Source organism: Salmo trutta, chromosome 33 (assembly GCF_901001165.1).
Source record: "Salmo trutta chromosome 33, fSalTru1.1, whole genome shotgun sequence".
In the NCBI taxonomy this organism is placed as follows: Eukaryota; Metazoa; Chordata; class Actinopteri; order Salmoniformes; family Salmonidae; genus Salmo; species Salmo trutta.
Window position 1 is genome coordinate 10,442,435 of NC_042989.1, and position 27,721 is coordinate 10,470,155.

The 27,721-nt window shown below is 41.9% G+C and overlaps 1 protein-coding gene across 2 annotated transcripts in view; it reads left to right on the plus strand.

Moving 5' to 3' along the window:
• The window catches only part of prkd1 (protein kinase D1), a 63,186-nt gene extending 44,052 nt beyond the window's left edge, over positions 1-19,134 (plus strand). Inside the window, exons 4-19 of one of the 2 annotated variants that reach the window (XM_029729762.1) lie at positions 178-341; positions 764-787; positions 1,037-1,241; positions 1,989-2,066; positions 2,484-2,670; positions 6,694-6,817; positions 9,190-9,267; positions 9,909-10,197; positions 10,470-10,522; positions 10,952-11,024; positions 11,323-11,429; positions 11,708-11,869; positions 12,352-12,450; positions 13,274-13,586; positions 17,416-17,501; positions 17,907-19,134. In XM_029729762.1, coding sequence (XP_029585622.1) covers positions 178-341; positions 764-787; positions 1,037-1,241; positions 1,989-2,066; positions 2,484-2,670; positions 6,694-6,817; positions 9,190-9,267; positions 9,909-10,197; positions 10,470-10,522; positions 10,952-11,024; positions 11,323-11,429; positions 11,708-11,869; positions 12,352-12,450; positions 13,274-13,586; positions 17,416-17,501; positions 17,907-18,155 — 2,291 coding nt within the window. In that variant the 3' untranslated portion in view covers positions 18,156-19,134. The remainder of the gene's footprint in view (positions 1-177; positions 342-763; positions 788-1,036; positions 1,242-1,988; positions 2,067-2,483; positions 2,671-6,693; positions 6,818-9,189; positions 9,268-9,908; positions 10,198-10,469; positions 10,523-10,951; positions 11,025-11,322; positions 11,430-11,707; positions 11,870-12,351; positions 12,451-13,273; positions 13,587-17,415; positions 17,502-17,906) is intronic. The other variant, XM_029729763.1, reaches the window with a different exon arrangement.
• Positions 19,135-27,721: the final 8,587 nt, after the last annotated feature.

The following is a 27,721-nucleotide window of genomic DNA, read 5'->3' on the forward strand; positions in this document are numbered from 1 at the left end:
CAGCTCATGAAGGAAACTCTCCCAAAGTTTCAACAATCCATGAATGACTTGGTCCATCAGATGATTCCTACTTAGTTCCATAAAGACAGTCTCTCATCAGTTTGATGCAAGTATAAAAATGACCACATTGCACGTGAACTCACTTTTGCTCTGAAAACCATCTGTTTTTCACCGAAGGTTGTGGTCTGAACTATCACAAGCGCTGTGCGTTTAAAATCCCAAATAACTGCAGTGGTATACGCAAGCGGAGGTTGTCCAATGTCTCTCTGACCGGCTTGACCACCCTGACCAACACACGGTCCAATGAGCCTTCGCCTTTCACCTCCGACGAGGCCTTACTGGTGAGTTTACCCCTGGTTACTGTGGGTCATCAGGAAGAGCCACTAACTCATGCCCAAGCTCACATGGGCACGGCAGCAGATACACACACACACACACACACACACACACACACACACACACACACACACACACACACACACACACACACACACACACACACACACCATAGATTACTACATGCCCTATGCATTCCCAACCTCCCAATGACAAATTGTTGGATTACAATGAGAGTCATGTTCCTACTATAAAGGACTTGATGTGATTCTGCAAGGCCTGTTGCTTGTTGTGTTCGTGATGAATTCTGTAGGAGCAGCTCTTTACTCAAGCAGCAGTCAGTCATGTGTGTGAATATCTGTTAGGTTTAACTCTGAACTCTCTCCTCCCTGTGTGTGTCCCTGTCCTCTCCTCGCTGCATGCTCAGTCTTCTGTCAATTCCGGCATGGAGGTAGGTACCCCAATACCCTGTCCCCATTTACTCCTGTATTAAACCCTGCCATCACCTACTGCAGAGTCAATATGCCTATTCTCACCAGAAGCACTCTTTCTCTGTTTTTCCCTAAAGTGTAATATGCCCAAATAAGACAAAGAAGACAAAGAAAGGGGATTGAATAATATAATTGTAGTTTACGTAGTTGTTGCTTGTCATCTGTTACCTCCATGTCTACCATGTGCCTTTCCCTGCTACCCTCCACAGCAGAAGGCACAGTCAGACATCTTTCCTGGCAGAGAGAGAAGGTCCTCTTCCTACACCGGCCGGCCCATAGAGTTAGACAAAATCCTCCTGTCCAAAGTCAAGGTGCCTCATACCTTCGTCGTCCACTCCTACACACGCCCCACCGTCTGCCAGCACTGTAAGAAGCTACTCAAGGGCCTCTTCCGTCAAGGCCTGCAATGCAAAGGTACAGTAGGGCCTGGAGAGAGAGACTTGAGATCATGAACGGTTGACTGGTGGGGGGGGGGGGGGGGGGGGGGGGGGGTGGTGATGCTGTAATACTGTGTGACTAACTTGTGGGCTTTTACCAGCTCAATATTTTCAGGTGGTATTATTTTGGGGTATGTCGAGATTTGATTGTCACAGAGTTGGCAAAGCTAACAGATGGCAGTTGTTTCTCCCTCAAGCTTTATTTGTGACATCTTGAATAACGATTATGGTCTGATTTTTAGATAGCCCTATAACCTGTATAATTACATGGTAATCACAAATGCAGCAACAGTGTTGTTACTACCGTAGAGATCCATAATTCACAGATACTCTGTACTGTAATTCTATGGTTACTACAGTGTAGACAAGCAGTCATGTTGCTTTTATTTATTTTGCGGCCAAAAACAGTTGTCCCTGAAATGATGGCTGGGAAATGTATATATATTTTTTTGCAGCCGTTGTTAGTGTATGTGTAGAGCTGTACTGTATATATACGACAGAACAGGGTGTAATAGTATCATATGAGAGACTGTTCATTAGGTACTCTAGCTGACAGATGTTTTTAGTCACAGTGCTATTATACAGGTTTCATGTGGATGTGCCAGCTATCTCTCTCTTTCCTTTATCTCTTTCCCTCTCCTCTAGCACACTCTCTGTCTCTCTCTCTCACTCTCTCTCACACACATTCTCTCACACTCTCTCTGTTTCTCTCTCACGGTTACAGATTGCAAATTCAACTGTCATAAACGATGTGCACCCAAAGTGCCAAACAACTGCCTTGGAGAAGTGTCTAAAAATGGAGGCAAGTCTCACTTTAGATAGTCATTATTTTGCTTTAAGTGTGGCAGATCTTTCCAACTAAGTGGTAGTCCATCTCATACATTTTTAACAGAAATGTCACAGGATTGAGATGTTTTTCTTTCAATTCTGCAGCATTTACTTCAGTTGTCAGAGACTGTAGAAAGTTAATCAAATAGAATACCAGCTGAATTCTTGGAAGTACCAGAATGTTCCTTGTAAATATTGACCAAATTAGGACTGTGAAATAACTTCACTGTTTTATTTTTAAATCTCTTCCACACTACCATTCTGATATTCTTAGTATTGGCCTCTTTTGGTTCCTTCTTTCTTCTTCTTTAAAAAACAGGTATTCTTTGGCGTACTTAATTTTTTTCTAATTCCTTGTGTGTGTTTCCACTTGCTGCTCCTCCTCCTCCAGAACTACTGAGCCCAGGGGCGGAGTCTGATTTGGTGATGGGGCAGGGTTGTGACGACCACGACAGGAACAGTGGTCTCATGGATGACATGGAGGAGGCCATGGTGACTGACTGTGGTCTGCTGGAGGCTGGCCATGGGGAAATGGGAGATCTCCACGACCCAGAGGATGACTCCAACAGGGCTATAAGGTGATTGACTGGGCCTAGGACTAGGCCAGAGGGACACCCCAATGGTCATAGTTCCTCTTACAATATCTACTCTAGCATACTACTTAGAATGAAGCAATGTATTGGGAATTAGTATGCTGGTATGGGCATTGGAAAGTACCTTATTCTCAGGAGTGGAAGGATAATCATCTAGCCTCAACCACAACTTCATGTCCACTGCCCGGTTCAACCTTAGCCTCAACCACAACTCTAACCCTTGCTTCATTTCTACATCCCGGTTCAACCCTAACCTTAGCCTCAATCACAACCCTAACCCTTGGTTCATGTCCACATCCCGGTTCTATCCTTACCTTTGCTTCATGTCCACACCACGGCTTAACCATAACCATAAACAATGTTCCCTCTAAGCTGCACGCAGTAGCCCCGTGACTGCTGTGCAACTCCCCGGGACTTCCGAGCAGAAGAGATGTCAGTCCACAGAGAAAAGCACGAGATTGAAGTTCACTCAACTTTTTAGAGCAGTGGTAACAACCGGTCGTTCGCGATCGACTGGTCGATCTCCAAACATTTCTGTAAAAAAGCCAATGATAAAGCCTTTTTTTATTTTTTGTCTCGGGCTGTCGGTGGTAGGTGCACCCAATTCAGCTGCCCTACGCACCGGGTAGGTGGGCCCGGAGAGCAAATCAAGTGCACTATAAGGCCTACCGCTGGCCAATCGGATGATTACCGTGTCTGCAGTAACGTAGCAGGCATAAAAGCTACAGAAAAATTGATACTGTGAGATTTCAAAATGTTTAAAACCACGACTAGAGACTGTCAACGAATACAGCAAAGAGCTGCTGCTTTTATGAGTGAGTTCATGTTTAAGTTCTTACTCAGCCATGTCAACACTTTGTATTCAACACTTTTATAAACCATAAAATGCGTGTTCTTCCTATTTCCACTCAGCGCTACAACAAGCAGTAATGAATGAGTAGGAAAGTGTATCGATAGGTTTGCATTGTTATTATAAGTGGCTTGGGACTTTTTTAATATTGAGGAATATTTCACTTTTCATAGGAGTAACATGAATTTGTACATGAGGTGCGACTCAAGTTTCACTATCAGCTGGAAGACAGACATTTTGTCAGTGTCAGTGGAGGAAAGAGAGAGCGGAGGGATGTTGAGAGACAGACCCTCAGTCTGCTGCTTTCTCCCTCCACTGAGACTGACCATCAGATGCAGGCACCATCAGCCCAGTAAAATAAAAATAAAAAGCGAATTATTTAAATTCACTCACTCCGCTGTGCCTCACAAGTAATACATCGGATCTATTACCGGTGTGATCATATAGCCTACCTCCAATTTTGAAATATATTTCAAAATAATTACCAAACAATGCATTGGCAGGGCAATTCAAGCAAAGCCAATATGCCCTGGTAATATATTGGGCCTATAGCATACTGCACAAACCTCATTGCTACAGTACTGTTTTTAATTGGTTAATGTTGCATAGGCTTACGTTTATTAAGTAATGTCAAAAAAAAAATCTGAGCGGTAGCTCTCGTCTTGCATTTTGACTCAGAAAGTGATCTTGACTCTTTACTGTTATAATTGTGATCGAATCAACACAATAGCCACTTTCAATGCAACATACCGAAATAAAACGAACGCAAGAGATTTTGTTGTAGGCAGAACGCATCAGAGTAGGATTGTATTGCATTGACATACGTGACTTGTACTCTATGCAGACCGGTGTGACACAACCAAATCATAGCTACTGTAGGCCTATATGCAAATAAACCATTGCTATATATGGATCTGCACCATTTACTTTGAACTGGACTGTGTTTACAGCATGAGCGGTCGTGAGTAGATGCGCTTGTTTGGAGATAAAAGCAAGAGCTGCATGTATCCACGTGTGCACATTTTGTTAATATCTTTTGCTAGTTAGTGAGTTATCAGCCCAGTTATAGATAATTTGTAGGCAGCAGTAGAGGAGTGATTGCTTCCTACAAGAGCACAAAATATGTAAATTTCTAGACATTTGAAAAGCGAGTCAGGTAAAGAGCTTTTTTTTGTCTTAAATGGCGTTACGAATACTCTTTGGCCCTGCAGTCTAGGGGGGATGGCAACGAGACCCGTAACATAAATCATGCAAATTATAAGTGAAAAAGTAACAGTGAGAACAAGTAACCACAGACAACTACAATCTACCGTCAAACTCTAATGGTTTATTTATAAACACACGGTAATGGGGGTGTGAGAAAAGGGGCTAAGCTGGACCCAAGCAAAGAAACAATAATCCAAAAACACCCCTAAGCTAGTCTTGCCTACTTCAATAACAGCTAGCTAACTAACCAAAAATACAGTGTGTGGTCCGCCCAGTTCTAACTAGGGTACTTAGACAAAGTATTCCTACGGGTAGTGTATGCCCATGGGCAACTTGTCTTGGTACCCCCTTTTCCCACCAACAAACAAACAGTCAACACTAACCAAAAACAATACTCACAGGTTGACGGACAAAGTGACATGTAGTTGCAATACAAAAGAGAGATCAATACAGAAAGAGAGAGCTGGGGACCCAGAGAGAGAGATTGAGAGAGAATGAACACAGATTGATCTGGGGAGAAAACAACTGAATGGGTTTTTAAACCAATGGAAAGGGGCTGTGATAGGGTAAATGAAAAGGTGCAGGTGTCTTCTGATTAGTGACTGATTGGAGAATGATGATTGTCACCTGTGAGGGGAGAAGGAGAGAAAATAAACATACAGGATACACACACAGGATACCTGTAACAAATGGGTAGTGTTGTATTTTGAGACAAGCTTGAATAATTTAACCGTTATTTAACTAGGCAAGTCAGTTAAGAACAAATTATTATTTTACAATGACGGCCTACCCCGGCCAAACCTTCCCCTAACCCGGATGACGCTGGACCAATTGTGTGGCGCCCTATAGGACTCCCGATCACAGCCGGTTGCGATACAGCCCGGGATCGAACCAGGGTCTGTAGTGACGCCTTTAGCACTGAGATGCAGTACCTTAGACTGCTGCGCCACTCGGGAGCCCAAGTTCCCCTTTAACCCCAAGCTCCCGAGTGTTAAGTAGCCAATAGTCAGAGGGTAGCATAATTTGTCTGATTCTCTATAATAATTGGAATAAAAATGCATTTTATTTTGTAAAGCCGGTTTCTTGCATCAAACACAACATGTTCAGTCACCTCTGTCTGAAGGACAAGTGGATGAACAGTTTCATGTCAAACGCTGCATGTTTCTTTTCAATGTAGGCCTACATTGAACACCACACATTGGCTGAATGATAGAACAGCCATTTCCATGTTAAAATGTTGTCACGCTGGTATAAAGGATTTAGAGACAGGCGCAGGAATACACAATAGGGGTTTTTAATACTCCCAAAACAAACACGTATACAAAAACACTGGGCTGTTCCCAAACGACACGGGACAATACAAAATATATAAAGCATAACAGCTGCACCAACACATAGGTACTCACACAACCAACGGACATGGGAACAATAACCGACAAAGACAGAGGGCATATATATAACATACTAATCAGGGGAAATGGGATCCAGGTGTGTGTAATCAGACAAGACAGTCCGGGGTTGATGATAATGAATCCGTTCAGTGAAGCCTGGAAAGCCGGTGACATAGACCTCCGGAACTGGTGAACAGAATGAGCAGCAGTACCGGGGGGATCCGTGACAAATGTTATGTGATGCATTTTCTCCATTGTTTTTTAAGGCAGGCCACTCTGGTAGGCCTACATTATGATCAAATAGCCACAGTAGCCTACTTGGCCGCTGATAAAACTGTAACTTAAAGCGGGTACAGCCTCAGTGTTCACAGTTAAACTGTAACCTAAATCGGGTACAACCTCAGTGTTCACAGTAAACACAGTTTGTGCTCATCAGACCTGAAATTTGCTCAGTGCCGAAAAAATTAGAGGGACCATTGGTCATAACCCTACCTGAGTCCTAATGTTAAGAAAAGCATTCACACCGCCAGAGTTTTATGTTTGACTCCCTTCATTCCAAAGCCCATCTACTAGCAACAATATCCCGCTGATGCGAGTGGTCCAGTCAGTCAAACACACCAAGAGGAAAAGCAGTAATGTCATGAAGGAAGGTTGGCTAGTGCACTTCACCAGTAAAGACACTCTGGTAAGTCTGATTGTCTTAATGTATTTTTGTCACATCAACTAATCAATCTGCTGTAGAGTGGCAAAATTCCAGGATTTCTGGAAAACCAGAATTTGGGGGAAATTACTGGAATTTTGCAAAAATAATCTGACAACATTTTATAGACTTGATAATCTTTTCTGTGCTGTTTTTCTTTAATGTCTTGTATGTTTTGTCTATGTGTATTTTGTGAATGTCTATTCACAGGGTTATTTGCAAGACAGTATTAGTACTGTGAGCCAACACTGTGTTACTTGTTACAGGGTTAAGACAGTATTAGTACTGTGAGCCAACACTGTGTTACTTGTTACAGGGTTAAGACAGTATTAGTACTGTGAGCCAACACTGTGTTACTTGTTACAGGGTTAAGACAGTATTAGTACTGTGAGCCAACACTGTGTAACTTGTTACATGGTTAAGACAGTATTAGTACTGTGAGCCAACGCGGTGGTACTTGTTACAGCAGCGTTTCTTAAAGTATTGGTCGCGACCCACCTGTTAATGGTGGGCGACGCAAATGTATAATTATTTCATTAATTACTGGAATTTATTTGGCCAAGTGCAACTGCGCTCTCTGCTCAGTTTGGCAGCTGTGCGAGTGGGAGAGGTAGATGGAGATGCCGGTGTGCTTCGCGGTTTACCAGATCTTTTTTCTGCAGTTTGGTTGAGGATCACTCCGCGACCCACACGCTGCAGCGCTGTGGTTCAAGCCACTGACTTGTTATTCCCAGTCGCCATCATGAAATGGACTCATGCTGGCCACAAGTTCTGACTGAGCTCAATCGTCATGAAACGCAAATACAGTGATTACTTTTTGTCTCTTTCATACAAACTTTTAGAAATAACGATGAGCGCCCACAATGTGTTTGTGTGGGGAAGTGCTTAGAAATGAGTCTCAAAACGAACAAATTAATAAAACGACACGACCAAACATCCAGGCACAACATGACGGTAAACCCAGGGAGTTCTTTCAGAACAGGGCAGAATGCTTCAGGAAACAGTGCTTCGAAAGTGGAAAAGTAAGTCAACTAGCAAGGCATTGTTGTCATTTTATAACAGGTGACGATATGCAGAAATAAGGGAGTACTATTTCTCAGCGGCGTCTCCTGCCTGACTGAGAAAGCAGTAGATGTTCCGATCCAGTTTGGCACCACATACCTATGCAAGTCAGAGTTCTCAAGTACAGAAACAGTGTCAATGTCAAAAACTGAGCCCAGAATAGACATGCTTGTTGAAAACTTCAACCAGCCACACACCTCATTAGGATTGTGTGTATGTGTGTGTTTTCTGGTCTACGTCTGTGTGATGTGATCAATCAGTTATTCCAGTTCAGAATAAAAAAAATAGTATTTTAACAGCAACAGTTCCAACCTAGACATTCTATCAACAATAATTTATACAGTAAGATGTACAGTAGGCCAGAATTGTTTATCTGTACTGTTAGGGTTGCATGATCAAAAAGCCTGTGTGTGTGTGTTTTCTGGTCTACTTCTGTGTGATGTGAGTATCTGTTTATTCCAGTTCAGAATGAAATTATTTATTGGATTTTAACAGCAACAGTTTCAACCTAGACAGGTATGTAAGAGTGTTTAAATAAACATGAAAAGATATTTATGGGTATTTCGTTATTTGTTTTTGTCTATATTGCATTTTCTTTAGGCATAAAGGCAATGAAATGTATCGATATTTACATATAGTTATGTATTTTCCTAAGCTTGGGTCCCAGGAAAACACAGAATTTCTCATTTGGGTCCCAGGCTGAAAAGGTTTAAGAACCCCTGTGTTACAGGGTTATTAAGACAGTGTTATTTCTGGGAGCCAACACTGTGGTACTTGTTACAGGGTTATTAAGACAGTGTTATTTCTGGGAGCCAACACTGTGGTACTTGTTACAGGGTTATTAACAAGACAGTATTTGTACTGTGAGCCAACACTGTGTTACTGTAGGTCTATAGAGTACTGCATAGTATGTGCCGACCAACAGCCCATGTTTAATACATGCTCCATTAGTGTGTGTGATTGTTTGATAAATAATGACCGGTAAAGTGTCAAATTCAATTGTAATACAAGAACATGGGCACCTCTCAAATCTGTTGTTCATGGTGATTTTATTGATACAAAGTTTCGACCATTTGGTCTTCACCAGGCATCCATGTTTTTCATGAGTTCACCTGTAACTCCAGTACCTGCAAAAAAAGTACTTCCAATCTGCTATGGGCACTGACCTACGGTATAATAGATGCTTATGAATAGATGGGAACCCCCAGAGATGGAACGCACCATGAACATATGGAATGTTGTCCCAGTCTGTGACAGCGGTAGTTAACAACGCTCTCGATCTGTTTCCACTACAGAGGAAAAGACACTACTGGAGACTGGACAGCAAATGCATCACGCTTTTCCAGAATGACACAGGAAGCAAATACTACAAGGTTGGAAATCAACTGTTTTGAAATCGATCAATTGAAATTGTTTGTTGTATAGATTACATTTTAGTCATTTAGCAGACACTCTTATCCAGAGCAACTTACAGTAGTGAATGCATATATTTCATACATATTCATACATTTTTTCCCCCCATACTGGTCCCCCGTGGGAATCGAACCCACAACCCTGGTGTTGCAAACACCATGCTCTACCAACTGAGCCACACGAGACCATTATTATGGGTGAAGGAGTGAATGAAATTCAAGAACTGAAGTTTATGCGAACAGATTTACTGTCATTTAGGGTATGAATAAGACAAGGTTAACATGCACAAGCACATGCAGTTTTACACTGTACTCCCTACAGATAAGCAGGTTGCAATCACTTTGTCATATAAACATTGATGGAGAATTGATTTACGGTATAATGTCATTTGTAGTGGCAAGAAATAGGCAGCCTGGACCATCAACACATTGATCAGATTGAAATATAAGTACTCTAACCACTACTGTTAAGTGTCTACATCAATCAGTCACATTTATTTCAAAAAGCCCTTTTTACAACCGCTGTTGTCACAAAGCTCTTTACAGTAACTTGACCTAGACCTCAAACAGCGAAGAGCAATACTACCTCTGCTGTGTGCCAGGAAATTCCATTGTCAGAGGTGTTGTCTCTGGACCCAGCCAAGACCTTCAATCTGCTGTCTGAGGGCTCCAACGCCCACTGCTTCGAGATCGCTACAGCCAGTCTGGTCTACTACGTAGGGGAGAACCTGGCGAGGCCGGAGGGCCCGGGGAGCATGTCGGCCCACGGCAGTATGCTGGTCAGTGGGGTCGGGCCGGACGTGGCCCGTATGTGGGAGATCGCCATCCAGCACGCCCTCATGCCCGCCATCTCAAAAGGACCGTCTCACGGGTCACGCCACGGTGGCCACAGTACGTATAAGCAGAATGAATTGGTTAGATTCTGGGATAGATTAAAGCTAATAGAAATGAATGGATTTGAATGGAAGCAACCTTGTCTTACTCAGCACTAGGGTTGCAAAATTCTGGTAACTTTCTAAAAAAAACTGGATTTCCGCAAAGACTGGGAATTTTGGGAAAGTTCCCAGAATTTGGCAAACCTACTCAGCACTAGGGAGGAATACTCTCAAGGTTAAAATATGGAATACTCTTAAAGATATGATTAACATCTCTTACACCAACAGATGATGTTTCCGTCAGCATTTCAGTGTCCAACTGCCAGATTCAAGAGAACGTGGTAAGTAGGATTTGGTCTTACGTTATTTGAACGAGCCTTTGGGTATATTTTCATTTTCACTCAGATTTAGTGAGTATAATATTGCCGTAATGGAAGGTACATTTATAGTCACATTGGCTCCACATCTAGTTCATGTCTGCTTCTCGTGCATAGTTAGATTTCTGAGTTGAGATCATCCCCTAAGTAGCTCAAATGGTGATTATTTTGATTACCCACTCAGCGAAGCAGTTGCCATAGCTACTGTCAATAATTAGTCACAGTACCACTGGTTATAATTGTATTTCTGGGAAAGTCTTCCAGTCGTGTATGGGATTAGTGGGTATTAAGTTGCCAGATGAGAAGAGATAAAAGTGATTGTAGACAAATATTTCTGACAGTATACACTTGAAGCTTTCATTTAAACCATTGACTGGATTTTTACACCTACAGGATATCAGCTCAGTGTATCAGATATTCCCGGATGAAGTCCTAGGATCGGGGCAATTTGGGATAGTTTATGGAGGTGATGCATTTGTACCACCATGTCACACCGATAACCTGTAAAAAAAAAATTACAAAAAATAAATGAGGAACACATCCTTGATATCAGTTCTCTCCTGATCTTATCCTAGCAAAATATTTGCATGACCAATGAGGTGTGTATTGTATTGAGTCATACATATAGTGCATTGCTATTAATCAGATCAAATGTCATCTTTTAAAAAAGTATTTGAGATAATCATTAATTATAAGAAGTCACACCTGCATAAACATGTAACTTGGCTTTTATTTCTCCATAATATAATGTCTCCATACCACAGGAAAGCACCGAAAAACTGGCCGGGATGTAGCAATTAAGATCATTGACAAGTTACGCTTCCCCACCAAGCAGGAGAGCCAGCTACGCAATGAGGTCGCCATCCTTCAGGTAAACACACATCAGCACGCATGGCCCAGTGTGCTCCTATGAAACATTTTTATTAGAAACATTACTATTTTTATCAGATTTTGCCAGACACACGTTATGTTGAGCACATGACAAAACAACACCTAACGACAAAAATAGAGCGAGGCTCTTGATATTTTGTCAGTACGTAGATAATGTAAATAATGAGGTAGTTATCATGACATCACAGTGGGTGTTTGGAGAGCCTGTCAAGCTCTCGGTCTGCTGCCTTTTAAAAGGTTTCTGTGTTTCCTTACTAGAACCTGCATCACCCTGGGGTAGTGAACCTGGAGTGCATGTTTGAGACGCCGGAGCGCGTCTTCGTTGTCATGGAGAAGCTCCATGGAGACATGCTGGAGATGATCCTGTCCAGTGAGAAGGGGAAGCTGCCTGAACGCATCACCAAATTCTTTGTCTCACAGGTAAGCCTGGCTGACAAGCATTGTTGCTTGCAGACAATGGACAGTTGTGCAGTAGCAGTGACACACGCACATACTGTATACAAACACAGTCAGTGAAGTGCGGCAGGTAGCCTCGCCGTTAAGAGTGTTGGGCCAATAACTGAAAGGTTGCTGGTTCTAATCCCAGAGCCAACTATGTGAAAAATCTGTTGATGTGCCCTTGAGCAAGTCACTTAACCACAATTGCTCCTGTAAATTGCTCTTGATAAACGACTATAATGTATGTGGCTTACAGGAATGCTTAATGTATTTTTCTGATGATAATATGTGTTTAATCATGTGTCGTTGCACATTTTAATTATGATATGTAATGTATATATTTTTATTCACGTTTTGTGGTATATAATTGCAAATAACCAGATAATATTTTTTAGTTTTTATAATCCCTAATAAAAGTAATCATTCACTGTGTAGAAATAATTTAATTTCACCTCTTTTTTTAGATTCTTCAGGCTCTTCATCATCTCCACTTCAAGAACATCGTCCACTGTGACCTCAAACCAGAGAACGTCTTACTGGCGTCCTCTGACGCTTTTCCACAGGTAAGAAAACCTCCAGCTCAGCCTCCAAACAAGCCAAAACAGAAACATCAATTTCACAGACATAAACAGACGTAATCTCTCCTCTAAGATAAAGTGGCTGATTATGGCTACTGCACGCTCAGTGCCTCTACAATGTTCTATCCTCTTGATTTTAATGATACACTTCCAATGATGGTCCCCTTCGCTACATCGTCCTGTACTGTACTGTACTCTACTGTACTGTACTGTATCCTCCCTGCCAGGCGGAAGAGGACTATGAGTCACTGCCCTTTTAGGAATTTCCAGGCATCTGATGGGTGTAAAAACATATATGACATTTGTGTTATTTACAGCAAATATTTTCTGAAAGGGAAGGAGTCAGTTCTTGTATATCTGTTGTTCATTTCCCAAAATATGCTCTGCCAACATCACTGGCATCATCACACTGCTAAGAACTGCCATCTTGTGCAGTCTTGCCGAAGTCACTGTTTTGCTAACCTTCTGATGACATTCTGTAGCAACAGTAAATCGACTGTAGACCATATCATGTCCATGTCAAACAGACAGTGATAATTTGCCTTTTGCGTAAACCTTGCCAGCTGATCATTATAATGTCTGGAACAAACTGTGAAGGTGGATAAAATACAGGATGTTATGAATTAGCTTTCTATAACAAGTCTAAGTTTGGCTAGACAACTACAGTACTGTTCCTCTAGTATGGAACCCTGGATTACCACCGTGTTTGAGTGAATACTTTGGCAGCGTAAGATTGACTAGCAGGAGGTTGTGTGGTAGTTGACTGTCAAACATGGCCGTGTCTCAAACTGCACCTTATTCCAAATAGAGTGGGGACGCACCTCATTTGAGGCGCACCTTATCTGTGTCTCAGGTGAAGTTGTGCGACTTTGGCTTTGCCCGCATCATTGGAGAGAAGTCTTTCCGTCGGTCAGTGGTGGGCACTCCGGCCTACCTGGCCCCTGAGGTCCTGAGGAACAAAGGCTACAACCGCTCCCTGGACATGTGGTCTGTGGGGGTCATCATCTACGTCAGCCTCAGCGGTACCTTCCCATTCAACGAGGACGAGGACATTCACGACCAGATCCAGAACGCTGACTTCATGTACCCACCCAACCCCTGGAAGAAGGTGTCCCAGGAAGGTGGGTGTCTGTCGAGCAGCAATGACTCATGCATTACTTGTGATAACTGTATTACTGTAAACTAACATTTTATATAGTTGTATGAGAGAGAGAGAAAGAGACTCTTTGACTTTTTGTCTTTCTTTAATGAAACATTCTCCTTTCATTAAAACCTCACCCCCCCAAAAAACAAAAAACTAAAATATCTCCTGTACTGCATACCATACTCGCCTTACAAAACAACACCACACATCACAATGACCAAAAACCTCACCACTTCTACAACTGTATATCCAAACCATCTTCCCCAGCTGTACAGACAGCCCCCCAACACACCATATCTCCTGAAACATCTCCACACTTTTTATTATTTTATAGAACTCGAATTCCACACTAAGGCACGTAGAGACCATCCCATTAAATAATAGTAAAGGGTCTGTTATCCCTCCACCTTTGACCCTGTTCCTCCTTGTTAGCCAAATAGCCAACTTTGCCTGAGCAAACAGAAAATTCAACAACACACATTTGGCCTTCTCCTTATTTGAATACCTGTATCTCATTATAAACATCGCGACAGTAAAACCCACCCCTAAACCTCTCACACAGATATTAATGACATTAACCTGGCTCACACAGAAAACGCATGAATCACAGTTTCACTCATAACACAGAAAGGACACACCTGTCCAACTCCCGGTTCAACCCGTGCCAACCAGCTGTTAGTGGCCAGGGCTCCATGTAGAACCCTCCACTGGAGGTCCCCTGACCTCTTTGGTACTGGGGGTTTGTAGAGCCCCCTCCATCTAAAACCCACCATACTCTCCTCCCCACATACCCCCACATACCCCCACATACCCCCTACCACTGATGTGCCTTCACTCCTGTTAGGCTCCTAATATTCCTTACCTTAATGCAGGGGTTGTAGAGGGCTTTACCTCCCACCCCCTCAAATTCCCCCAGGCTCAGTGTTAAAATCTAACAAGTCCTCCAGACCCCCTTGCCAGTCCCCAGTCTCTGCAAACATTGGTGGCCCCTCCCCCTTTGGCCGCTCAAACACCCCCCTTACCGGCTCAGACAGTGCCTCCTGGACCTCCTCCAGGAATCTCTCCAGCAGCCTAAGAGACTTTATTCTTGTTTGTTGTGCCAGGACTTCCGGGGTTTTCCACCCCTCCTCTCCCAGCAGTCTCAGGTCACCCAGCCTTAGTAAACCCGCTGCCATCAGTTGCCTCTGCAGGGTGGCCGACTGAACTGATCTCAAAGGGATGGCTGGGTTGTGGAAGATAGGCTCCTCCCACACCCACAGCCCAGGCTCCACACCCCCTTCTCGTGTGGGCCTTAATAGCTCCCAGGCCCTCAGCACTGCAGAGTAAAAGTCTGAGAGACCTGCTGTACTCAGCCTCTCCAGCTCCATGAGGAACAGCTGCCAGTCCAACTCTAATCCGCCAGCTCTCCTCAGCAGCGTGCATGCTGGTTCCCTCCAGCCGACATCAGTATGGTACAGCAGTCTCTGCGCTGCCTTTAGCCGGAATGCAGCCACCCTGCTCTTCAGTTCCACCAGGCCATGTCCTTCGTGGACGGACAGGTACACTACAGTTCAAAAGTTTGGGGTCACTTAGAAATGTCCTTGTTTTTGAAAGGAAAGCTAATTTTTTGTCCATTAAAATAACATCAAATTGATCAGAAATACAGTGTAGACATTGTTAATGTTGTAAATTACTTTTGTAGCTGGAAACAGCTGATTTTTTATGGAATATCTACATAGGCGTACAGAGGCCCATTATCAGCAACCATCACTCCTGTGTTCCAATGGCACGCTGTGCTAGATATCTAAGTTTATAATTTTAAAAGGCTAATTGATCATGAGAAAACCATTTTGCAATTATGTTAGCACAGCTGAAAACTGTTGTGCTGATTAAAGAAGCAACTGGCCTTCTTTAGACAAGTTGAGTATCTGAAGCAACAACATTTGTGGGTTTGATTACAAGGTCAAAATGTCCAGAAACAAAGAACTTTCTTCTGAAACTCGTCAGTCTATTCTTGTTATGAGAAATGAAGGCTATTCCATGCAGCAATTGCAAAGAAACTGAAGATCTCGTACAACGCTATGTACTACTCCCTTCACAGAACAGCGCAAACTGGCTCTAACCAGAATAGAAAGAGGAGTGGGAGGACCCGGTGCACAACTGAGAAAGAGGACAATTACATTGGAGTGTCTAGTTTGAGAAACAGATGTCTCACAAGTCCTCAACTGGCATCTTTATTAAATAGTACCCGCAAAACACCAGTCTCAACGTCAACAGTGAAGAGGCGACTCCGGGATGCTGGACTTCTAGGCAGAGTTCCTCTGTCCAGTGTCTGTGTTCTTATGTCCATCTTAATCTTTTCTTTTTATTGGCCAGTCTGAGATATGGCTTTTTCTTTGCAACTCGCCTCTTCACTGTTGACTTTGAGACTTGTGTTTAGCGGAGGCATAAAAGCCAAGGCTCTTATGTCCCAAATCCCCACACTCAAAGCACCGTAGACTATCTGTGCTGACAAACCATGCGTTGAGGCCCTCCCCATGCTTCACTTTAAAATGCACATTTAGCTGTTGCTCATTGTTATTCAGAAACATGAAAACTTGCCTCCAGAGCGAAACAACGTGCTTAACGGCATCTGCCTGAAAACCTGCAGACAGTACACGAAACCCGCTAGCAAACTTATCAAACCGTCTCAGTTCTTTCCGGTTTTGATCAACCGTAATAAACGGAGGCAAATTAGCGATTACCACTCTAGTGGAAGGACTCGACAGGAGAGAAATCTGCACCAACACATTCCTTACAAATATTCCGCTAGCCATCAGCCTACCCACCAAATTCACTCTTTTCATGAACACAACCACAGCTTTGTTCGTTCTAGTTACGGAATGTATAAATTCAGCTCTTACCTGTTCACCGACGGCGAGCAGAACCTTACCTGTTCACCGACGGCGAGCAGAACCTTACCTGTTCACCGACGGCGAGCAGAACCTTACCTGTTCACCGACGGCGAGCAGAACCTTACCTGTTCACCGACGGCGAGCAGAACCTTACCTGTTCACCGACGGCGAGCAGAACCTTACCTGTTCACCGACGGCGAGCAGAACCTCTTCCACCTTAATTCCATTCTCAGGAACACACCTGAATCCATGCCGTCACGACAGCGTCTCCTTTGTGCTAGGCTGCGAAGCCATCGCGCACACCACACCTTCCAAACCACAGGAAACTAAAACTCTGTCCTCTTTCTCCCTAACTTTGGAAAAACAAACAGTGTGTAAACTAACAGTGTGTTACCCCTCCACCATAGAAAATAAAAAAAAGAGAGAGTGTGTGTGTGAGAGAGAGAGAGAGAGAGTGTGTGTGTGTGTGTGTGTGTGTGTGTGTGTGTGTGTGTGTGTGTGTGTGTGTGTGTGTGTGTGTGTGTGTGTGTGTGTGTGTGTGTGAGAGAGAGAGAGAGAGAGAGAGTGTGTGTGTGTGAAAGAGAGAGAGAAAGAGTGTGTGTGTGTGTGTGTGTGTGTGTGTGTGTGTGTGTGTGTGTGTGTGTGTGTGTGTGTGTGTGTGTGTGTGTGTGAGAGTGTGTGTGAGAGAGAGAGAATAAATTCTTGTTGCTGCCTATTCATGTGCATAATGCCAAGCGATCCCTGGTACTATAGAGGAGGGCCTCAAGGTCAAGAATCCCAACTGGGGCTCAGAGAGCCATGACCCCTGAAATAATCTTAACATGATGTTTGCTTTGCTCATTAGCCCTTACATGGCTCTGAAAGGGGCCTGTGCTAAATCCTCCAGGTTTCCCACCATGAGTTATCCTCTGACAGCCTGCTTTGTTGTTCCAGCAATTGACCTCATTAATAACTTGCTGCAAGTCAAGATGAGGAAGCGCTACAGCGTGGACAAGTCTCTCAGCCATCCGTGGTTACAGGTAAACCTTACTCTGAACTTAACTAGACATTTAACAGACATTATTACAGATATGGAAACAAGTCTCTAAGCCATCTGTGACTACAGGTAAGCTACCCCTCATCTCTAAATGAGAGATTTAAAAGACAATGTAGCAAATAAAAAAGGTACTGTATATATCACAAAGGAGTAAGAAGAGTTAATACATTTGGACAAGTCTCTCAGCAAGTCCTGGCTTCAGTAAGTCTCTCAGGCATCCCTGGTTACACGTATGCCCTACAGGAAGAGAGATGTGAGAAAGGAGTTTGTCCTCCAACAGCTGCAAAAAGTCGCATTTAAAACCCAATTGACACAATCACATGAAAACAATTGATGCCATAGGCTAATGCTAACTACTGTGCCCCTCTGCTAATGATGTCCTTCTCAGGACTACCAAATGTGGTTGGATCTGCGCAGCCTAGAGTGGAAGATGCACCAGCGCTACATCACGCACGAGAGCGATGACACCCGCTGGGAACGCCACGCCGAGCAGCACGGCCTGACGTACCCTGCCCACCTGGTCAACCCGCACGCCGACGTCAGCGAGGGGGTGGGGCCTGAGTCGGAGGAGGTGGACACCATGACGGCCCTCAGCGTTAGGGTCAATAGTGTAAACGCTGGGCTGCTACCCCATTAAGAGTCGGCATGCTGCAGTACTGTACACTGCTGCTGCCGCCCCCTTAAGAGCCTGCTCACTCCCTCCACAACACATCACAGCACAACTGACTGACCCCTCCACTCCCAGCCAGGAACTAGGAGCTCGATATCCAAACCCCGCCTTTAAACTAACTGCCTAACGAACAAAGAATCGAATTTCCAATAGTCTGTATAGGAGTTAACCAGGTGTATTGCCTAACTGCTTAATGTAAGTGAATCTAATTACTAATACTGTAATACTCTGGGTATGAGTGATCATCCAGGTGTACTGCATATTAATTCAACAGCAGCAACCAATCACTTCAAAAAGCATTTTTCATGATGATGTGGCCGGTGACACTTTGCTTCTTGAATGTCCAGTATCTTGAAAACTTGACTGCTGACATCCGAAACATTTTGGGACTAGTTTTTGAGTGGATTTCCACTTGAATTCAACAGCAGCAACCAATCCCTCCAAAAAGCCAAACGATTTAGTCAAAACTAAATGATGTGATTGGGTGCAACCCAACGAGAGTGCTCAGGACAAACCTGTGCTACTCAGAGTGAGAACAGATATTATTATTATTACTACTATTACTAGTATTATTACTAAAGTATGATGAAAATTCACCGAAAACCAGTAAAGCTGGATGGTGGAAAAACAAAGACCGAGAGGGGGGGGTGATAGATACCCCATTGTAGGCTGGAAGTGTGTGGAGACAGAATCCTGAGTCCTGGATACAGAGAAACAGTGAAGGTAGAATACCTGTAAGCATCTGACTTCATCACCAGCTAGCTGCTTTTCTAGTCTAGTGTTGATACTGTTCATGATGTGATGCTGAATGTTGAATGTATGTGGCTACTGTACAGTATGCTTGTGCTTTTTGCGCAATTGCAACCAGCCTTTAATGCATTATTGCCTGCAGGGAAGAAATTATTTTCTCTGGCTACATATTTAAATAAAGATGTTTCAAAGCAGATATGTAAGTGTTTACTAACTCAGATTTGTTTTAATGGTTTGTGAGTTTGCTTTAGTATAAACCCTTATTCATCGCCTAATGCCTTATATTCTGCCCAACATTTTGAGGACACTGGCCACGAGTTTTTAAGAACATTGTTAACAAATTGCAAGTTATTTAAAACATGTCACCCATACTCACGCTGCATCTTCATCCGTAGTTTAGGGGAACTGCATGAAGAATGAGAATGGGAGAATCATGGAGAAAGATGAGGAAATAAGACCCCCCCCCCCCCCCCCCCCACACACACACACACACACACAAACTGGGAAGAGAAAGTCAAGCTAAAGGTGAGCCAAACCATATGTACATTATCTGAATGGCGCTGATGTGAGCGAAAGCATTATTCACTTAGAGATCCCTGTTGAGATTGCATTTATCTGATTGAGAGGGAGGACAATCAAAATTGGATGGTTGATTTGATGTATAGACAAAGGCCTATAGGTCGGTTGGGTGATTCATTTGGGGGGACTGATTCATAATCACGTTAAAAAGCAAGATATGTTATTTTTGTATTATTTGAACTATTTAAGTTATCCATTTCATACTGTAGAGACGAAGGCAAAGAATACGTAGGTGGTTTATACAGGCACATTTAGAAGTTACACGCACTGTTGAATGTACAGCCATTTCTATTCTACCAGGAGATGGCGCTCAATACAAAATGTTTCCCCTTTTAGCCAATGGATCAGTGTCCATGTATACCTATTATGTGTTTATTTGGACAACAAGGGCCACAAGAAAAACATACAAAATTAAGAAATACACTAAATGAAAACAAATATGTGTTGATATTAGCCACATGCATTCCATGCATGACAAAAACAATATTCTATTTTGACAAAACAAGTACCGGCCTTGTGATTTAGCCCCTGATTTGCGTAGCATAGCATACTATTGTAGGCTATACTCAAATAGCCAACTGCAAAAAAAATAAGAATGGCAGTGAATACTTCAAGTAAAATAATTTGCAAACACTACGCCATGTAGCCTATATTTCTATCGAAAGAGCATTATTAACTCAACAAGATCGAAGTGCATCCTTTTTACTTGCAGTAATATTAGTCTACTGAAACTACCATAAACTTAAATTACCAAATTCATTTGAGAGTATGATAACCATGCAGCGCAATTCATTTGCTTTATTTCATATTTCTGTTGAACATAAACGAATGCAGTAGGCAATCTGTGTGCACTTCCTCGCATATTTGTCCAAAGAGCGGAAGAGGTTTCACACCTTGCCATCTGAAAGCTATAGATGCATGATTAGATTAAAGATTTGCAAAATCATCATTAGCTATGTGGCCTATCGAGAGAGAGAAAAAGGCAGCAGCCCTCTTCTCTTTATAAGATAAGGTTGGCTTTTGAACGCATTAATAATTAGGATCATTGACTTATTAAGAACATTATTACAAACATATCACAAATAGCATACTGTAGCCTATATCCAATAAGAGCCCATGGAAATACAGCAATACATATTTGGAAAGGCAGGATATTCACTCGTTATAGCTGTAGACTATAGCCTACTTTGGGTGTGCACTACGCACGATTTCTCTTGTATAACTCAACGGAAATTACAATTTAGTCTCAGCAGTGCTTGACTTGGACTGAAATAGGTTCCGGTACTCATTTTGGGTGCCGTTGCTGTTTATATTTAGATGCAGGAGCGCCACACTACTTTTGAGCTAATATTCTATAAGAGGAACAGGAGCTCGAGCAGTAGAAAATGTGAGGTGCCGGTACTCAGCTCCGGTGAGCTCCTGCCCAAGTCAAGCACTGGTCTCCCGAGGATTTAATTAAGCGCCGAAATGTTCAGTATGACATTTTTTATTGTACTTGTCTACTATGGTTCTTATTAGCAACTGTATTATCGTTAGTGTTACTATTTCTAAATAATAATAATGTAACTGATTGTATTTATTATTATTAGGCTACATTATTATTAACATTGTTATTTTGGTTGCTGTTATTAGAATACTATTATTGTTATTTAAATATCCTAATATTCATACTATTATTTTTAAATAAGATTTACTAGTTAACAATTATAACATGATAATTATATTTCTATGGCGGGAAAAAGCCACAAATAAACAATAATTGTAATATTGTGTCATAGTCTTAATCACAGCGCGCGCGCAAACCAAATAAAAGAGAACCAAACAGACATCTCAATAATGATAATCAAATCAAACCGGGGGAAAAAACGATGCAAAGAATGGAAACAATTTATAGGCCCTACTAGTGACTGAAAATGTCACGTCGAATTGCCCTCATCTGTAATGGCCCCGTGTCTGCAAAAATACATAAATCAATCAAAATCACATAAAAGTCATGTATTAGCTTAATCTGCATATTCTGTTTGCACTGCAGAGGTTTGTCACATTTTATTCAAAATAGAAGAGAGCTGTCGACAACGTTTATTTTCTAGCGGGTTGTATGATGGATTTTCAGGAGAAGAAATGTAGTCGATATGCTAATGAGTAATCACAAGTTCTACCGATGATAAACCATATGTTCTGTTTCCGGAGAAAACATGGGATTGTTGCCTTAGTAACTCGTTTATTCATCCTGTCACTGTTGGCACAAATAATTCTGCCAAAAGGAAAACAAATGGAAGAACAGTTTACCACATCTAAATTATTTAGTACTTCTGTTAGACGACAATAAAGAAAACAGACAAATACTCCTACTCCACCCAATTCCATGTTTGCACACAGAAAACAACTAAATAAAAGACTCGACGTGCATAAAGTAAATGAATAGCCACAAAACGCCATTATCATCAAATGTGGAATTGTTATAATAAACCATCCATTTGCAAGACGAGGAGGGCATGTCCATTTTGAGAACATAGCCTACCAACCAAACGACACTTCTTCATGTAGGCTAGGCTACACTGAACTACAGCAGGTGGTCTGCCTTTCTCTCCCTGCACCGTTTAGTGATGGCTTTGATTCCTCGTCTGATATTGATTTTGTGTCAGGACTGTTTTCCTTTCCATGTCGGTCCCAAAGGATAATTTGAAAAGAGTTTCTCAACTTTGAATATAGAATGCTTGGTGACCATTAACGCGTCCGTTGGTGTTTATTTGACACAACAACACAGGTACATTTATAGATCTGTTGTTTCCCTATGAGCGCGGGACTATAGCGCCTGGGCTCATGAGCCCATGCGGACGAAGCGAACCCATTAGCGCGCGGAATAGTGTGGTGTTGAGTAGATAGCAGGTTGCGGTCTCAAGAATGTACACCTGCAGTTGTACTCTGCCCTCTGTCACTCTGCAAATCCAAACACATTCCTTACAACAACCGTGGCTGCAGCGGCCAGTGAGCAACGGCAGCATGAGACAACTTTTCAAGCGAAACTAACTCCGCTATAAACAGACCTTTAACGCACACAAACATTGCCTGCAGCTAACACTGAGTTTTAAACCACACTCTTTAAATAGCCTATCACAGGGAGCAAATATATTTATTTAGCCTAATGAACGTTTTTTTCATCTTCTTTCTTTTCAGTTTGTAGGCCTAATTCGTGTCAACAACTTGCACTCGGACGTACATACAGTGAGCTCCAGGAGTATTGAGCCAGTGACACATGTTTTGTTGTTTTGGCTCTGTACTCCAGCACTTTGGATTTGAAATGATACAATGACTATGAGGTTAAAGTGCAGATGGTCTGCTTTAATTTGAGGGATTTTCAACCAAATTGGGTGAATCATTTTGAAATTACAGTATGTTTTGTACATAGTCGTCGTCGTTGTCCCCCCCACACGCAATTTTAGGGACAAATTTACTTATGTGTATTAAAGTAGTCAAAAGTTTAGTATTGATCCATATTCCTAGCATGCAATGATTATATAAAGCTTGTGACTACAAACTTGTTGGATGTATTTGCTGTTTGCTTTGGCCCAATAGAAATAAATGGTAAATAATGTATTGTGTCATTTTCGAGTCACTTTTATTGTAAATAAGAATAGAATATGTTTCTAAACACTTCTACATTAATGTGGATGCTACCATGATGACGGATAATCCTGAATGAATCGTGAATATGATGAATGAGAAAGTATCATGCTCACCATTACAATAACGGGAGGTTAGTTACTTTTGGTCGGGTAACGAACAGAGCCAAAACAACAAAAAATATGTCACTGTCCCAATCATTTTGGAGCTCACTGTATGCCTATTGTAAGATTGTAGGCCTGTGCTATTAGCCTATGTCATAGATTGCATCTGTTGATGTCTGCTATACATTTATTTACTCTATGTCATTTTGTTAGATATAGGCTCTAAAACCGTCAGCTGGTTGGTCTAATTATTTCCTTTTCACTTGAATCAGAACGGTGCTTACATTTGAACAAATTAAAAGTTAACCCCGTTCTCTGCATTAAGTGGCTCAGCGGTTTAAGGCACCGCATCAAGAGGCATCACTACAGACACTGGTTCGATTCCAGGCTGTATCACAACCAGCCGTGATTGTGAGTCCCATAGGGCGGCGCACAATTGGCCCAGCGTTGTCCGGGTTTGGCCGGGGTAGGCCGTCAATGTAAATAAGAAATTGTTCTTAACTGACTTGCCTAGTTAAATAAATTAAGCTTTTATTATACCCATCGGCATATAACTTCCTGAAAATGCCGACATTTGATAGGGATCTGTCTTTATAAATAATACACTCATTGCCACTTTATTGGGAAACAAAAATATGTTTTAATCTGTTTGCATTTGAAATATTAAGTACAATATGACAACACACATTCTTGCATGGAATAGGCCTATTTATTTATCTGTCTGTAGAAGAGGAAATATATTTTAATATAAGTTTCACAAATGAAACATACTTTTCCAATAACTATAGCCCTAGATGTGGCTAGGTCGTGCACAAGGAATGTCTAAATACATATCTAAAGTATTACAGACATTGGGTTCCAATTGAAACCAGAAATAGTTCAACTAAAGAACCTGACATTGAGACGAATTGAATGAATAACCCTACAAATCACACACTCCACATTGGATGTTCTTAATCAAAATATATTACATCAATTAAACATTCCATCCATTCCAATTATTCAACAGAATCAACTAAATAAAATGACTCCTCCAATGGCCCTGAATCACATTTACTCTCTCAATGCTTGTGTAATTTGTGCCCTAGCTCTGGAAAAAGAGTGGCAAATAGTTTTTAATCTAATAACGACAATCAGTTATTAGAATTAGTAGAACTTTATAGCATACACAGATGGAATACCTAATGCCATTAGAGGGAGCCTGAGGTTTGCTAAATGGGGTTGGGTAAGGGGAGGGGCACACAATCCACAACGGCACATTTTCTTTTAAGCTGAACCTTGCACTTTGCTTCACACCCACTGAGAAGCCCTTCAGATATTGGAGTTGGAGGGCTGAAGTCTTTGTTCCACATCCTGGTCAGTCCTCCGTCCCGACAGCTAGGCTGCCAAATGATTGTTGGAGTGTCTACTCTCTTTAATATTTCGGCAATATTGCCATCCCCTTAGTCAAAACTTAAACTTAAATCAATAAATGTATCCTCTGGATGCCCCATAGGGAGCAGTTCAAGTTCTACAAATTAGGATAGCTAAATATTATGATAACCTTTTCCGTCTTAATTTGCAGTGGAGTCTGAACACATGCTAGGATCAACATCAATTACTGTGCAACATTTCAAGTGCATGGTTCATGGAAGTGTCAGGGAGTTAGCGGTGCGGAATGCTGGGTCCCGGGATAGGGGCTGGGATGGTATCAACCTTGCTGCACCGCACTGTGTCAGAGAGCATCAAGGGAACTTATTTAGGCCAAACACAAATGTGCTGTTGTCTGTATCCACTGCAGGCTATTGTCTTTGTGCGGGTAGAGAAAATCTGAAGTCATGAAGCAATTTTCCTGTCAATTCATCTTGAGACAGATTCACATACGCATGTTCACAGGCTTTTCTCTCCCGTCTCCCTCAAGGTCTGTTTGCCTGGGATTTCACACTTTGCCTGTTTATGCTCATATGATTGTTTGTTATGTTACTGCTAGCTGTTTGGTAACAGAGTAGTTAAGAGGCTCACATAGAATTTCCGTGCTGATCGCTCAACGTTCACTCTGCTGCAAAATGTCTCTGTTTCTGACTCTGGCTAGGAGAGAGAGAGAGATAGGCCTATAGATAAAAAACCCTGATTATTCCATCGTACTCTCCTAGAAGTTGTTGGACTAAGTTATTTTGGGTCATCACTTCTCTCTCTCTCTCTCCGGCTGCCAGTGCAGAGCCACCCGGCGAGCGAGAAGCCCCTCTGTGTCTGAAATGTAATAGTTGGCATCAATGGGCACAACCTGCCTTGCACGCAAGGGGCCAAGAGCAGAAGTGGTCGAGCAGGGAAGCATTTCCCTTATTTCCCCCACCAACACCGTCCACCACCACTACAGCAAACTCTGTGCAGTTACACCACTAACACTGCAACGTCCCTGTGTGTTTGCGTTAAGCGTGGTTTGCCAGACTGACCAAGCGAGTGGGTGCATTCGGCTGGGATTGAGGGAAACAGGCATTGGATGCCTAGCTGCTGAGTCTCTGCTTGTTCTTGGGCAATATGGTGGAGATTAGTGGGATTACAGGCTTGGCAGAGGGAGTCAGGTTTAGGGTTTTAACAAACCTTCCTCTCTGGCTATGCATCGACACAGCAGGTCAATGTTAGTGTTCTTCTACGCCACACGGGTCTGCCCGGATCTTCCCTTAGTGCTGTCTGTTGATCATGCTTCCTCTCCAAAGCATGTTATTCTTGTAATTAGCAATTAAGAGGAATGTAAATATTGGTCTTAACTCTAACTGGGCTGGGCCTGCTCATGTTAAGATGCGTACTTAGTACTCGGAGCAGCTTTCTTTGTGTCACTGACGTGCCGTTTCTGTCTGTCAGTCCACCCACTCTATCTCCTTCCTCAGTTAGTCAATGGTTATATCATGGATTTATTTTATTCAGATGAATTATCCGTCTGTGTGCCAGTTGCTGGGAATGTAGGTCAGATACTGGTTTGGTTTCACAGACAGTAGAATGTTGACGAGAGCTGGACCTAGGTGAATTTGTCCGAAGGAAAAAAGAAGCAAAAACATACCATCAGCTTATCATGTACAGTAGTACAGTTTCTGTTTTTTCATGGAACATTTGAACATGTCTCTTTTGTAAAAGAGAGTTTATGAGAATAATCTGTAGAATCAAAAGTTAAATGAAAATATGTCATATCCTGTGTAGAATAAGAATGCTTTGGAAATACAAAATAACATATCCATTTTATTTTCCGGACCTTCTTTTTGCTCTTGAGTGCTAGTTTAGTTTCTCCCTACCCACCGCGTTTGACAGGCTTTTGACTGACCTGTGTGTGATTACCTAAATAAGATGGAGGAACTCCTTTGTATCTCAGACTTCAGATGAATGCAAATATGTTTGACTGCCTAGGAATTTCCCCCCTAAAAAGTTTGACATTAATATTAGAACGTTTATTTGATTCCTTAAATAGTTTTTCAATAACAGCTATCCTACTGGGTGCACCACGTCATTTTAAAATGGAGAACTGGGTAATATTTGGTAGATACAATCAATGAGATTCCAACCTATTTTCACCCACTTAAAAAGACAGACAAAAGTTTGTTGAATTCCCAATGTGTTATCACTATGCTTTCAACCGTCTAAAAGCACAATCAAATTCCAATGGAAAAACAATGTCAGATCTTTGGTTTAGTTGTCACATAAATGTGTTATCACTACACTTTCAGCCATTTTAAAAGGACGCCAAAGTTGAAATGGGAATACAATGTGAGATATTTTGTTTGTTTTTACAACAACTTAATGTGTTATCACCATGCTTGATCTAACAGTGCAACCAAATGGCCTGGATTGCACTTAGTTGAGATTACATTAAAGTACATGGTGCAAGTGATCAGTGTCGTTTGAGATTCTGTGCAGATTATTATAGCAATTGTAAAGATTTCCACAGACCGGGGACCCTGAACATCTATGATTACGTAAGGCATTTATTGTTACAGTAACCTCAAAATGTGGCCCTGGATGTGTTACTCATTTTAAGGTTGATTAAAGACTGTTACATTAGTTTGTAAGATAACCTTAACGTTAGGCTATTTACTGTCTTACAAAAGTAATATTGAATTGTGTTTGGTTGACAACACAACCAAATATCAACTTTAGAAGTATGTATGTTCTTCTTGGATAGCTCTATCTCTGCCACTGAGTCTGGCTTTAATTCCAGTTTGTCTACAAATTAATAATTCATATGTTGGATTCACATCTCTATTTCAACCAAAATCTCAATTAAAGAATAAGACTAAATTTAATCAAATTAAACTTCAAATTAACTTTAAATACAGTTTAATTTGATTTTATCATATTGTTTAATTTTTATTTTTGGTTGAGATGGAGAAGTAAATCCAACATATTTATTCATTAACTTGTAGATTCCATTTAAAATCAACCAGAGCTTGAATCCCTAGGCCTACATGTATTGTCCATTTTTTAGTTGAATCCTGGGCTGAATTGCAA